Below are 15,554 nucleotides of genomic sequence, written 5' to 3' on the forward strand. Positions count from 1 at the left end.
AGCATTGAATAGTAAAAACCCAATAAAACTTTCACTATGTGTGTGTACAGTCCATGTTGTATTCACAGCTATATAGTCTGTATGACGTCACACGCATGGCAAATAGGCAGTGCGCATTCAGAAAATTCGCACACCACCAGTTATTCATTTTTCAAACCCATGTATTTATTCAAGTTCAGTGTTTACTAAAAATAACATTTTTTATTGGTTTATGGGCAAGTTATCTATTGATTGAGATCATAATAAAAATTTTTACGAATAGGCTACACTTAATCTTTAACTCTTAGCTTGGCGCAGGTGACTGTAGTCGACACACTGGGGAACTGCCGCAGGCGACTGTAGTTGACAGCCCGACCTATCGCCCATTTTAAGTTTGTTTTTATGTCACAAGCGCCTCGCAGCACATGGAGCGGTAGTTCTTAACGCACGGCAACTGCCGATACTCGAGAATCTTAACGCCGAAGTAATTTCAAATTCTGACATTTTGAAGAATTTTTACCTCAAAAACGCCTCATAAATTTGAAATTTTTGGATTTTGATAAAGATTCATACAATTAGACTGTAATAAGAAGCATAATGAAGGTTTTAATAATGGATATAGTAATCTACAGTGTCTTTATTTATGAATATTCACAATGTAACACAAAATTGTGAGTATTCTGGCTATCTAGGGGGGTCTTTTTATTGTTATAATTTATTTTCTGAAAATTATAGCAATTTATAACAAATAATATACAATTCATAAATCATGATGTTTTTTACACAAATCATGTATAAATCAAAATAATTTATCATAGAGGAAGATATAACAAGAAAATTAATTTTAGAAAATTATTTGACGCCTGGGAAAAAAATGTAGAATTTCTGGGCTAAGCTAATGTGGAATTGCAAATTTGAAATCAAAGTTTTAAGAAATTTGGGGAATGATGAGATTTGGCGATTGGATAGATGATACAGGTCTTCGACTCTAGTAGTGGTTTAAATTTTTTTATTGAAAATTCTCAATAATTGATCGCGAACTTGCGACCGACTTCATTTACTTATGCCTCTAAGCTGGTCTGCAACTTCATTGCCTCCATGGATGAAGAAAGAGCTCTTCTGATGTCTGCTTCATTATGACTTCGAGCATATCGTGTGGCCTAGCCAGCCGGCCCGGTCCCGGGCCACGCGTTTGGCTGTCACTCGATTTCCTAGAGTCTTGAGTCTGGGTGGGTTGAAGTAGACATTGTCATTTAAAATAACATGCTTATGTTGTTCTGTATGAATTACCCGTGTGTCATGTATGTTGTATTAATTTATTTTAAAATTTGTATTTATTGAATTTGGGAATTTTATCCCGGAATTTCAATGTAATAAGGATCAATAAAGAATTGAATTGAATTGTCACCTAATACACATGCCATCAGAGGACACGGAGCCGTATATGACAGCTATGCTATTATAAATTGCTAATCTCACGAAACTTGCATACTCCTAATATCAAACATATTTTCACAAACGATTGAATATTGAAATTATATGTTTACACATTTTCATATTAACCGCTTGTAGCCGCTGTGAAATTTACGCCGGCCCTACACACATCGTAGATAGCTTCGTCATTCCACCGGCATGCCCACGTCAGGGTCTGACTTTTATATCAGACTTCCGCATCGTGTATACATCCGCCATTTAACCGAATAATCCGATTTACTTATCATTTCTATTTATGCCTGCCGCTTCTGATATAATCATACATCCTTTACTATTACAATACGTCTTCTAATGATATTCAATGCAATATAACATTTCGACGTTCAAATATAGGTCATTATATAATCACAGGAAGCCATTCTACATCAATGTCAATAATATTTTGCCAGATAGCTTGTTTGTGTACACATAAACCTGTGACGCTTTGCACATCGATTTACGGCTGTCGTTTGTAAAATGACGCTGAATGGTTAGCATTGTTTAGGTTTCATAATGGTAACGTTTTATAAGGCGTCAAAAAAAGCATAGGTTGTAGGATATACCACCCCAAAAAAGATTACATTAGAACTAGGGGTCCAGGGACACCATGCCCACTTGGGAAGTGGTTTCAAATGCTTAACAATCTAACAATTTCAATATTCAATGCCCCCTGGTGACCATTTACAAAAACCAATGACCTTAAAACTCACCACAATCATAGAACATGTCAGCAGCTACGATTTTGTAATTGATTGTGATAACAAAATATGCCTCCTAACCAATTTAATATGGAAATACTAAGTCATTCTACTATTCGATGCCCCTGGTGACCATATTCAAAACCCAGTGACCTCGAAACTCACCACAATCATAGAACATGTCATGAACTACAAATTTGCAATTGATCATGGTAACAAAATATGCCTAGGTACCAATATAATAAGGAAATACTAAGTTATTCTACTATTCAACGCCCCCTGGTGACCATATAGAAAAACTTATGTCCTTAAAACTCGCAACAATCATAGATGATGTCATGAGCTACAACTTTCCAATTGATTGTGGTTACAAAATATTCATAGGTACGAATATAATAAAGAAATGCTAAGATATTGTATTATTCAACGCCTCCTGGTGGCCATGTACGAAATCCAATTACCTTGAAACTCACCACAATCATAGAATACGTTATGAGCTACAACTTTCTAATTGATTGTGGTAGCAAAATACGCTTAGCAGGGATGATAACAGACCATTATTGAAAAGGCGGAAACGAGCGCCGTAGGCGCGAAGTAATTACGGGGGGTCTGGGGGCCCTCCCCCAGAAAATTTTTGATTTTCACATCATCTCAGATCGTTTTTCAGCAGTTTTCCGATTGAAATTTCACTCAGCAAAGCCAAAAAATCAAACAACATCGTCCATGTTTTACACAACACACTGCTAGTTCCAAGACGGCAGGGACATAATTGATGCAGAGACAACTATAATGTAACTAGTAGGTTCGAATCCCACATTGATCAATCTTCTTGAAAGCGACGATCACTTGCCCACGCAATAGATAATTGAATTAGACTTTATTTTCCAGCATGCATCATTAAAGCACTAATTTTTAATAAACTGATATCACAACAAGCTAGATTTCCATAAAAAAAACTTAAATAGAACAGTGGGTTATCTTATGAATTTTCTAACGAAGTAAGGTTTGGAAAAATATTCTATAAAACACATGTACACATCATTACCAATCTAAACATACTACATGTACATAGTCAGTACAGTCAGTCGGCATCATTTTATTTAACAAAACACATAAATGTTTTTCCAATAGTGGACAAGCCAGAGATTACTTCTTTTTTAATAGTCTTACAAGTTCCATCTGCTTATGTCTTTTAGCTTGTCGTTGTTTTGCACGCATAGCAGATACATGTGCCTCTCGGGCTTTCTTTGCAGCTGAGATGCACTGTTCGCGGGCTTTGCGTTTTGAAACTTTCTTAACCTCTTTAGCCTGAAGTTCCTCCATACGAGCCGCTTTCTTATCTTTTTCACCCTGCAATTCATCCTTGTATCGTTTAGCTGCAGTGTTCATATTTTTAACGAGATTTGGACACACAGGGTCATGAAGAATATCTTCTCTTTTGAAAAAGTCTACAGCTGACGTTTTGCCTAATCCGTATTTCACACTCTGGATTGCGCTGAAAGATTTGACATGAAGTCTATTGGTTGTGCTGTTCAGAATTTCGCCCATAATGCTAAACGAGCTCTCGACAACTGGGCAACTGAAACAGCTAAGTAAAGCAAATACCATGCGACAGAGGTATGGATATTTGCCCAAATCATGTACAGCAGCCCACCAGGAATCGATTCTAACTTGCTTTCCATCTTTATCAACTGCTGCTGGCAGACTGGAATCCGAGTGGAATTTATGCACTTCTAATTTATAACAGTTGATCTCCGTTTCATTAGCCAGAACATTGACGACTAATTGTGGGAGTTTTTTCATATATTTCAGTGCCGTTTCATGTCGCTGGCATTTTGGGTCTATTGCCGAGATATACCGGAGAAGTTTATTGTCGATAGGCATTTTTTTAGCGAGGTACTGGGCGGTATTGAGATAGGCCCTCTCGACACGATCATGAAAGTCTTTGACAAACTGGGATGATTTATTTTCCCCCGCAATTATTTGGGATGCAGATTCGCCTATGAACATCTCAGTGGTTGGCAGGAGGTTTTCTGAGATTATCAGAGAAGACAACTTTCGATCCGATTCAGGAATTGCAGATGGTTTAACACAAAGGGAAATGAAATCCCTGAATAATTGACATTGCTCATCATTGAGCTTGTGGACACATGGCTCTTCAACAGTTTGGAATAAGAGTACATATCTTTTTAGAACTGGCAATACCGCCGTGTAAAAATGCACATAAAGCTTAAGCTTTTTACGCTGAATGATGAGTTTATCGATAATTCGTAGCTTTCTTTCTTTTCCTTCCGCTGTCAGATTTTTCCATTTGGCGGCAGCAGCAACATAGATTTTTTTGATCTCATCTTTCGTGGGTTCAGACAAGTTAAATTTGCGATATATGTCAACACATAGAGCCAAATACACGATTTTGTCTTTCTGTATAAATCCATAGTACAGCAGAGTATATCCATCGATTTTGCGAATAAGGTCTGACGCCGCATCATGGACCGATAGCCATCGGGTTCCGACGTACCGCTCGGGCATCGAAAACCCAATGCCTAAGAGATCAAGGATAATTTGGAGCCAGTTTTCTACGTCCTTAGAAAAATGCAAATCACTTGCAATATCGGTTATCAATTTCTCTATGAATCCATCAAATTCTTTTGTGAAATGTTTCGCGGCGTTGTGAGTGTGATGTATCGAATCACCGTCGATGTCAAGCAAATGCTGGGCCAAATTATCCTTTATTAACTTCTCCAAGCCAGTTTTACTACCTCTCATGACGTTACAGCTGTCGAGGAGGACAGACATTAATCGGTTATAATCTAAATCACGCTGCTGGAAAACCTCAACCAAAGCACTATAAACAGATGCGCTAGTGGTAGAAATAAGATTACATGAGGCCAAATGTCTGACAACAACTTGTCTCTCCTTCTCACTAAAGTAACTGACAAGGATCGACAGAACTTTTTTTGTGGATTGGCTTGTAGCCTCATCGATGTTTAGTGAATAGAACGTATTTCTGAGTTCATCCGCTAACTGTTCTTCGGTGGTTTGCGCCAGACCCAGTCGCATCTTATATGAAGCCGCTAAACGACCCATAGACAATTTGCTTAATGCTGCCCGATCCATGGCAAGTGCTTTTGCCAACTCAATCAATTTTGGAGACTGAGAAAACGGCAATGAGTTTTCAGCAATATATGAAAGAACTAAAGCCTCCTGGCTTACGACCCGGTCCGATATTGGGACTTTAGGTTTAGCGGTCGTCGTAACGGCCTGTTGTTCATTATTTGGATTTTGGAATATTGGGCAGATCCCGTAAGATCGACCAACATCGGCTCCCGAACTACCTGAAAGTGAATGCAAATTCTAGTTCTTTATTCGGTTTGATTTTACAATTTAAGAAAAACTTGAAAATCGTCTAATTTTATTTACAAATATTAACCTGTGTGGCATGTGAACGTAGGCCTACTTACCTGGAAGTACGTAATTAGATCTCCGTTCTTTGACGATTTCAACGTGTTTCTGAGTTTTAGCGTGGTTTTCAAGCGCAATTCGACCCTTACTTCCGTATTTTATTTCTGTTTGGCACCAGAGACAATAAGCTTTCCCCGGTATGTCTATCTTCCTCACGAAGTCAGCGAGAGGAATCCCATCAACCATTTTCTCCAGCCAATCCCACTTCCATAGGTTTTTTTTAAATTCTTTTTGGTCGATTGTCCTGGGGTCAATCGTCCCAACTCTCTCAACAATTTTCCACATGATTCTATATCGCAATTTCACACTACGCACACGTGTTTAAAACACAAGCATGTACTATTAAAAACGACCACCGCTCGGTGAAAAATCAATAATGTAGATACATGTATATACATATATCCAGACACGCGCTCGCCAACCGACAGAGAAAACTTTGTTAGTATACAAATGCCGCTAAATGATCGCATTTAAAAATAGATCGGGAAACGATTTTATGGTCATGCCAATCTATCCTTACAATGCTGGAAAACCACAGTCATCGTCCTAACCCCCACCCCATTTTTTCAACGGATATGCATTGATCTGAGAAATGATAAAAATTGATTGAAAAGGCGGAAATCCGCCGATCGGCGGAAAATTATCATCCCTGGCTTAGGTATCAATATAATGTGGAAAAACTTTTTCCCACTTACGAATGAGTACTGGTGACACCAAGATGGCCCCCAATTGCGTCATAATTGGCTGATGAAAAATACCTGTCTCAGGTACAAAACATCCCTTTCCAAAGAACACCCATCACAAATTTTAATGAAAAATGGCAAACCAGTAGGAAGCTACAGGACTCAGAATTCGGGCCAAAATTAACATTTTTGGGCACTAAAAAGGTCATAGGACGGCCATCTTGAGTCCGACCGACCCAATTTTTGTTATGTTGATGGGCCCTGGGGGGATTCACATATATCCGAAAGATCAAGGTAATTGATCAAAGCGTCTTCAAAATTTCCCTCAAAAAGTTCAAAAATGCGTAAAAAGTCCTGATTTTGGCGAACGACAATGGCTGCCAGTCGGCCATCTTGATTCTGACAGGGCCAGTTTTTGGGCTGAAGATGTGTCTAGGGTAGATACATGTGTAACCCAAATATCAAGACGTTACCTTGAAGCGTCTTCATAACTTCCCAAAATAACTGGATTCCGTCTACGGACGGACGGACGGACGACGGACGAAAAGTGAACGCAATAGCCCACTGAGACTAAAGTCCCAAGTGGGCTAAAAAGAGAAGAAAAACTATTCTATATTTTCAAACTTTTTCAATGTATGAAAAATATTCCAATAAAATTAATATGACGTCACATATCAGAGGGTGGCTGAATATTGAGTCTTGAAAACGAAACCTCTCCCAATGTATGGCTGCGGAAGCTAAAACAGCGGGGTGTAGTATTAGATCGTTTTAAATCCTGGAATTTACCATTACAATATTCAGACCTCGACCTATACCTATAGTTTGCTGCTTAGTATTTTCAGGTCACAAGAAATTACAATTTATTACAAATTCTGTCAAACAGAAAACACAGCGCTCATCTTCTGCTACGACGATTATTCAGCCTGTTATCATACCAAACATGCACGCGCTAAGCAGCGTTCAACAGCACCATATAGTAGTCCGTATGAGCGTGTTTGTGTGTGCACTCCCGCGCACGTGGAGGCCTTGTGTAGTGAATGGTTGCTTCACTTCAATCTGAATCAAAACAATCACCGGGTATCAAAATGAAACAATACCTATGGCGATATGTGAAATAATTATATTCTCACCAGCAATGAGCATTTAAAATTTGCACATATACGGCACCTAGTCCAATGAAACGTTCGCCATTAATGGCTTTCCCATAATTATTTTAGTAGCGCCGGAATTCCCCGTATATCCCCAAAACAGCCAATCACATTCGCTCGTAGAGACGACGCCCCCCCCAATCGAGGTCATTGCAATTTTATACGCAAGAACTAAGAATTTTCCCGGCAAGAACAGTTTTTCGTCGAATTCAAACGAAGTTGACCATGTCATCAAGGGAGGTTCGTCATGTCTTCAATTGCATCGATTATACGTTATTCAACCCGAGAACCAATCAAAAGAATGCTCACATAAAAAAACATACCTCGATTCTACATGAATCGACTCAATGCTAACCTCATACTGCTGACAAAGGTAAACCAAAAAATGTACTGAAAAGTCTGAAAAATCTGAAAAGTCACTGCAAAATTCATAGAAAATCATAAGCGGGTCACCAAAAAATCTGTGTATATCTAATCAATAGGAAGATAGCAACTTGTCCTTTAAATGTGTTTTAAAGATTTTGATGGATGGCAGGGTTAAATGAAGTGATAAATTACTCCAAATTTTGGGTCCATTCATTTCTATAGAAGATTTTTTAAGTATGATTTAAACTGTTCATATATGTAATATTTCTGTTGCTACACAATCCAGTACGTCGCATATTCATAAATGGAGGGAATTAATTTTTGAAAACATCAGGTAGTTTGTTATTCGTATAAAGATACATAAACTGTCCACTTTGCCAAAAATTGATGTCATTTAATTCTAAGATTTTGTTATCTTTGAATATGGGGGAGATATGGGCTAATTAAGCTAAAAACTTTTTGACATTGCTTTACCCAAAAGCGACAATGATCTTGTCAACAAGTGATTATTTTCCGATTTTTGTAAGGGACCCTCTTGTTACCGGATTGAATCTGAGATGTTTGAGTCCTGTGTGTGCCAGATAATTTGCATGTTACTGAAAACAACTCATTAGATCCTCCTAACTTCCAAACTATTGTATATAGGGCATTGAAACTTCACCAAGCAGTAATTTAAAGTCAAAGTAAGAACTACTACTCAACCCGCTGCGAGGCGCTTGTGACATAAAATCAAACTTTATATTGCGAGATAGGTTGCGCTGTCGACTACAGTCGCCTACGGCAGTTCCCCAGTGTGTCGACTACAGTCGCCTGCAGCAAGTTAAGGGTTAAGAGGACTAGCAAGAGGTTTTAGTTAATATAACTAAACTTGGTGATCCCTAAAGGTTCCATCGAATGTAGAAATAAGATATGTGTGTTTGAAAGTAAATTTCTGCTGATAAGAACTGGGTAAACTCAATTCCATGATAATGACCACACCAAATCATTATCTTCATATTACCTAACATTATTTACCCTTAAAATAAATAAAACACCATGTAATATTGGTAATTTACACCTGATTGGTTGGAATGCTTACCTTAACTTGTAATGGTGGATTCGGCAATGATTCTTGTTCGCGTATGAATCCCACATATTTAGGTATTTCACATTGTGGAGTATTGTCGTTAGCATCAAGTATATTGATCACTAATGGTTTTGATACAGTCTGTCCGGTGCCCGAATGATCAGTTGCCACAAAATTCAGCAAATAAGTTCTAGTTTGTTCATAATCAATGCAGTTACCAGACCCAGGTGTTGGGCAGTTAGCAACAGTTATCAAGCCAGATATTGTGTTTACGTGGAACCTAAAATAAATAGAGAATAAGTATACCACTGGGAATAGCAAATCGTACTTTATTCCAGCAAGGAATGAAGAAGCCTGAATTTACATGTCTATTAAGATGTTGTATTATTCGTGTATTATTAATCATATGAGGACAAAAAGCGGATGTAACGTATGGACCACTAAAGGACTTGGCAATCAATCTAGTACAGCCAAGAAGTTTACAATATTTCATGTTGATCACTGGGCGTAAATGACCTAGGTTAGGCTTAGTGCAATCACAACTGGACAGATGACCACTAAATGCTGAAAGGGAGCATCTCAAAATTTCAATAGTTCCGTCAATTAGAATAACTGTCTAATTGGTTTTAAATCCCCCACCCCCCTTTGATTCGACACATGCCAAAGTTCGAACTATTGATTTTCTAATGAGAGACCACACACAAAGATAAAACATTCTCACGAGTGTATTTCGATCATAACTTAATTGAAAAATAAATTAGCAAAATTACAAGTGGAAAACCTATTAAACTCTAATAGACTTTATAAACAAAATCAAATATATCTAAAATACCAACAGACGGTTAAATCTACTGCTTGTAACATATATATTCGAACCTGCAATTCAATTCAATGTTATCTTTATTGCACCAGAATAAATTGATAGTTCAGCAGTCGTGATGAATCCGTGGGAGGCCTTAATCCCCCGACCCCTTCAGCAAGTTATTCTTATTGAAGTAACAATCCAAATTTTGAGATGCTCCCTAAAATGATTTGGACTGCAATTTAGACATTTTTGCAATTCGAAAATTTATGAAAATTTCAAGGAACAATATCAACACATTATCGGCATCATCGAGATAAAGTATTCAAGATACTATTCTGTAAGATGATTTATGAAACCGCACCAAAAATGGCGGCGCTAAGGAAGAAATTGAGTCATGTGGCTTGTGGCGGCGCCACCATACGGTACGGAGTACTCCAAAAAATGTTTAGCGGTATAGTTCCCAAACTAAGGTAACTTCTAAAATGTGCCCAACGTAATGTATCCTGAAGGAAATATACCATACGTTTACATCGTGGCGTAGTCTCTTTCAAGCACTGTTTGACTATTGCAAAAAGCCCAAGTTTATGATGCGCTATCAGTAAGATTATCGCTCTTGGTTGGATAAGCCAAAAGTATCTTCCAGTCAAGACTTTTTTTCAGTATTGTATATATAAAAGAAATGAAAACTTAGTTACCGATGATATAGTTTGTAAGGACTTTTTGTCAATATATAACAAATGATGAAAGAATTCCACTTAACAATGCTCTTACAAATGGCAACTTAAATGAGGATGATATCTTGGACGCACTTTCGAGCCAAAGTTGCAAGTCCCATCCAAACCCTGGAAACCTACATCAAATTGTTGTTGAATTGGGCTGCAAAGAACTACTACATGAGCCGAGCTTTATCAAAGATTGCTTTGTTGAAGCATGGAATCATTGTAGGTTTGATGTCGAAACTGAGCTGAATAGTATTAACCAACTGTTACAAATCACAACAGAAAATGTCATAAATATCTTCGATGTGCCATTACAACTGCACCTAGGCAGAGGAAGATGTTCTGAAGCATCTCAAACAGTTTATAAAAAGTTTAGACAAAAATCAATTGTCAAGTTTCATGTGGTATTGTACTGGTTCAGCTGACATGGGTCTGGAAATTGGTAGTTCTTACCACAATATACACGTTCGCTTCACATATTTGCTCACACATGTGGTCGTGTACCTGTATTGCCGATACAATACGACAACTACAATCGGAATTAATGGGGATTCAGGTCCGAGGTGTGGGTAATGGATTTCGTTTAAATCCTGCTATAATTCCTGGCTCACAAACACATATCAATTTCTATGAAAAGGAATTAGCGATATTGTTCCTAATGTAATTTGATGTTACATATCTATTTCGAATATTGATATTTCAATTTTCAATTTGTTGCTAGTATATTTGGTGGCAACTCATACATAAATCTGTAAAACTGTACATTAGTAATAATACTGTAGTAGTCCTGATAGTCTAGTAAGACTTCAATGATCTGACCTTAGATTTCCTGATGCATACTGATTGTCACGTTTTGGCATTGTTATAGTTTTGGTTTCCAAGTTATGGGCAACATGTCACATCAAGTAATTCCTTTGCTATGTTTACAATAATATAGATGTTACCAAATTTGTAGACTGCTTTATTCTTTTTTCTCTGTAACATTGATTAATACCTGATCGTGTTTACTGATTGACTAACACATAGTCCGTAATTCAATAAACTAGATCGTACTCATACTTATACATGTACTTTAATTAATTTGAATTAACAATAAAATTCCTAATTTAACCATAAACTTCTAGCTCATAATTTGAAGTCAAATTAGTGTCTATGAATCTAAAAATGCTACATCGAACAAAAACGTTTTAAAGACCCGACTTAAACAGAGCGAGGTCATGAATCGATCGAATATGACTCGGTAAAGAGTTCCAGAGGCACGGCGCCAAATGGCCAAAGGATTTGTAGCCAAATGTTTTAAGGCGATACGGTGGAACACGTAGTTGATTGCTAGAACTATATCGTAATGATCGAGGTGGATGATACTCTCTAAGAAAGTTGCTGAGGTAGACCGGAGATAATCCATGTAAGCATTTGAACACAGTTAACAACACTTTAAATATGATGCGCTCACGAACTGGCAGCAAGTGCAGCGATTTAAGAACCGGAGTAATGTGTTCACGGATTATGGTACGGGTAACCATACGTGCTGCCCGATTTTGAATGAGCTGTAATTTTCGAAGCGATGATTCAATGATACCAACTAGACATGCATTACAATAATCCAAACGATATAGAATCATAGTCTGCCTTAGTAATTTTGCAGCAGATGGAGTCAGCTGACGTCGGACTAACCCAATACCCCAAAGATGGAATGATGCACAACGGATTACATTTTTTACATGCGAGTCTATAGACAGCTGAGAGTCGAAGATAACACCGAGATTGCGAATCGGAACAGATGAAATCGGAATGTTATAGCCGGATATCTGAATAAACTGGATGTCCAACGAGAGCAGCGTTTGCTGTGTTCCAAACAACAATGCCTCAAACTTGTCCGAATTGCACATGAGCATATTACGATGAAGTCACTGGTGGACTTTAAGGAGAGTCTGATCCAAACAAACGATTTTACTGCGGACATTTACACCTCTGAGCGCAATGTAGGCTTGCTTGTCATCTGCAAATCCGTGACGGTGTACTGAGCTATCCAAGAATAGATGAGCAAGGGGTAGAAAGTAAATCAAAATAGGATCGGGCCTAGCGCAGACCCCTGTGGGAAACCACAATTTAGTTGTTTAGGGCAGACATGTGGCCATCAACCACAACCCGCTGACAGTGGTTGGCTAAATAAGACTTGAACCACTGGAGAGCAACTACGAGGTAGATTCGCATGCGTTCGATAAGGATTTCGTGGTTGACGTTATTGAATGCCGCACTGAGGCATTAGAACAAGGAGTGCAGCACCATGCTGATCAACCATACACCGAATATCATTCTGGATGAGGAGCAGCACGGTTTCAGCACTGTGTCCCTCCTTGTACGCGGACTGAAGAAAGTCGTGCAGGTCATTTAGGAGCATGTAAGACCGGATGATTTCTGTTTTGTGGATTTCTGATCCTATGACTATTCCAGATTCTTACTATACAGTCAAGGTCATTCTGAAAAAAATCAGGTAATAATAATTATTGAGAACGTTGGATACACCAATACAATTATACATTGGCCTATTTCTAGATTAAATGGAGAATAAAACCAAAAACTGGCCTGTACCATACTCATGACGCATAACTGTAACAAATTCTTGTTGAGGAAATCACCTGAGTAATAGCCATCATGACTCAGCTGTTTGAATAAATTTATCCTGAAGTTAATTCCTTCTTTTCATAATATGCCCCAGCAACTTTCTATCCTATGATTCACCGTGCTTTTGCCTTCCAAGTAACTGCATCGCCCTGCACACCTGTTCTCGTGACTTCTCTGGAGGAAAATTTGGATTTGCTTTACAAATGTGTTTTCAATTCCATCGTCTCTTCTTACACTTTGAGGGCAGCCTCCTTTCGCTTCAATCACTCCAATAAGATATTCTGCAATTAAGCGAGGGTCGTTGTTCGTGTTTTACGCCTCAAGCCATATAATTTGATGCGTAATACAATGCGTGGATACAAATACCGAATGGTTTCAATTTGTCATATCCGTCTATATGCCAGAGAGCATTAGTCCAGAACAAGTATACATGCATCGGTGTAGTCTGTGTTTTTCCTTTCTCAACACCCTCTAAGTCTAGTAGCAGAAGCAATAATCTTGCACACCTCTGAGACACCCGTTATCCATTTTGGATGCATTTCAAATGCATCCATCGATGTGTGACTGACCAGATACATTAATTTGTTCCATTATGAATAATGTGACATCAACGATGTTGGAATAGCTTTTTTGCATCTATATAGCCCTAACTTTGCACCCATTTGATGAATTGTTCGGTCACTTAGAATGACCTTATCGTGCTTGCTAAGGCAGTATCGTATTTCGGCATTATCTAAACCTGGCTTGAAGAGAGAACGATAAAAATGGTCTTGTTGTGCCATAGTGTGAATTCTACAACTTAGCGTGTGCACATGTGTTAAAAAGTTGAAATTTCGAGTTTAAGTCAAAATTTCGAGATTAAAAGTTGAAACTTCGACCTAAAAAAAATTTCCATGTGGCCTTGCTTGCTCTACCGTAGAATAAGCATGCAAAATATCGAGAATTTTTTTTTCAAAATTTATGAATGGAAACGCATACTTATCTTCAGCGTGAAGTTTTTGGCAGAATTTCTGAGGATCCGTGCTCCAAGTAATTGAAAAAGTGAACATGTCTCCCCTTGACTGAATCAAGAAGTTTTCACAAAAATCTGTCTTTTGACATGATCTCCATGAAGCATACATAAACAGATTCACACACGACTGCATCATGATTCATTAATATACATACATGGTAATGGATATTCCGTTCTTATTCAGTTATTCAGCTTATTCAGTTCTGTACTGATATACGCGGCTTATTAAGCGCGGAATGCGATTCCGCGCCCAAAACCCGACCTCAGTACAGAACTGAGCTGGCCGCGTATTTTCTGTAGTGTGAATGCAGATTTGGCGCTTAGCTAGCCGCGTATTTGCATCCATGTAGTACAATACACTCAACACTTATTACACTCCCCTCTATTGGCACACCGGGTGACTACTACACTGGCCTTACTAAGTGCTGAATTGCCGACTCTACGTGTGAATGTAACTGGCTGTGTAAGCACCGTATATGTAATAAAGTATGTTCACTCACTTTTCTGCGCCATTTCCTATTAAAGAATATTGAATACCAGTCGAACCGAATGTTCCAGAGTCAGCATCAACAGCCTGCAAATAACCATCACATTTAATCAATCTAAATTTACAGCAATAGGCCAATAACGAAATTTTTATAATCAAAGATGGCCACCAAATAACCATCTTGGATAGTATAATGATCAAGACTTATGTATTGATACATATGTCATCTAGCATTCTCATTTGTAATATTCATGTTCATTTTCAAGTAAATCACATTCACAGTCACCCTTACAAAAAATTCACACATGTTATTTGTGTGAAAACCACACATCACATGGGTGAATTGTGTGAAAGACACACAAAACATGTGATCTGTGTCTTGGAACACATCAAATGTGTGAAAAGCAGGTGATCATATGTGTGATTGAGATGATATTCACACATGTGAGGTGCTCCACAGCACAGATCACATGTGTGACCGCTGGGATCACACATATCCTAGAATAACACTGTGTGACAACATCAGAAAGTCCAATCTGTGACACGTGTGATTATACACGTGATCACTTCGGCCAAACTATTCCCATGTTTGTTCGAAATTCTGAACATCTGCATTTTTGCAAAATATATTTTGTCATAAAATCCATTTTTTGGAATAAGAATATTTCCATAACTGTACTCATTACAAGATTCATTTTCAGAACAGAAAAACACGAGTGTCCATTCAATCATTGAAAGTTTTTTAAGTTTGTATTTTCATTCGGCTAAATAAATAAAAAGGTTATTATATGTTTTTGCATTCGCTGTTGAGTTTAGAAAAATAGAAATAATGAAAAACAACTTCGAAAAAATATCAGGTATTTACGGGATTCGAACCGTTCACAATGGCTAGCGAAGGAATGGAAATGAGCATGCAGGCATGCATGGCGCCATTTGCATTTATTTTGAGGATAGTCGTTGCCATTTTTAATTAATTTTCATAGTTAATTTCTTAGTTAGAACAGTCTGGTGTATGAATTCAAGCTCCAAGG

General features: G+C 38.0%; 1 protein-coding gene across 4 annotated transcripts in view; it reads right to left on the reverse strand.

Moving 5' to 3' along the window:
• LOC141903752 (cadherin-87A-like) overlaps positions 1–15,554 on the reverse strand; it is a 115,877-nt gene that overhangs the window by 61,198 nt on the left and 39,125 nt on the right. For all 4 annotated transcript variants that reach the window (XR_012619092.1, XM_074792029.1, XM_074792031.1 and 1 more), the window contains 2 exons: positions 14,537–14,610; positions 8,888–9,155 (listed from right to left, as the gene is read on the reverse strand). Coding sequence is in view for 3 of the 4 variants with exons in the window: in XM_074792029.1 (XP_074648130.1) it covers positions 8,888–9,155; positions 14,537–14,610 (342 nt within the window). In the remaining variant the exon portion in view is untranslated. The remainder of the gene's footprint in view (positions 1–8,887; positions 9,156–14,536; positions 14,611–15,554) is intronic.

The sequence above is a fragment of the Tubulanus polymorphus genome, chromosome 4, assembly GCF_964204645.1.
Source record: "Tubulanus polymorphus chromosome 4, tnTubPoly1.2, whole genome shotgun sequence".
In the NCBI taxonomy this organism is placed as follows: Eukaryota; Metazoa; Nemertea; class Palaeonemertea; order Tubulaniformes; family Tubulanidae; genus Tubulanus; species Tubulanus polymorphus.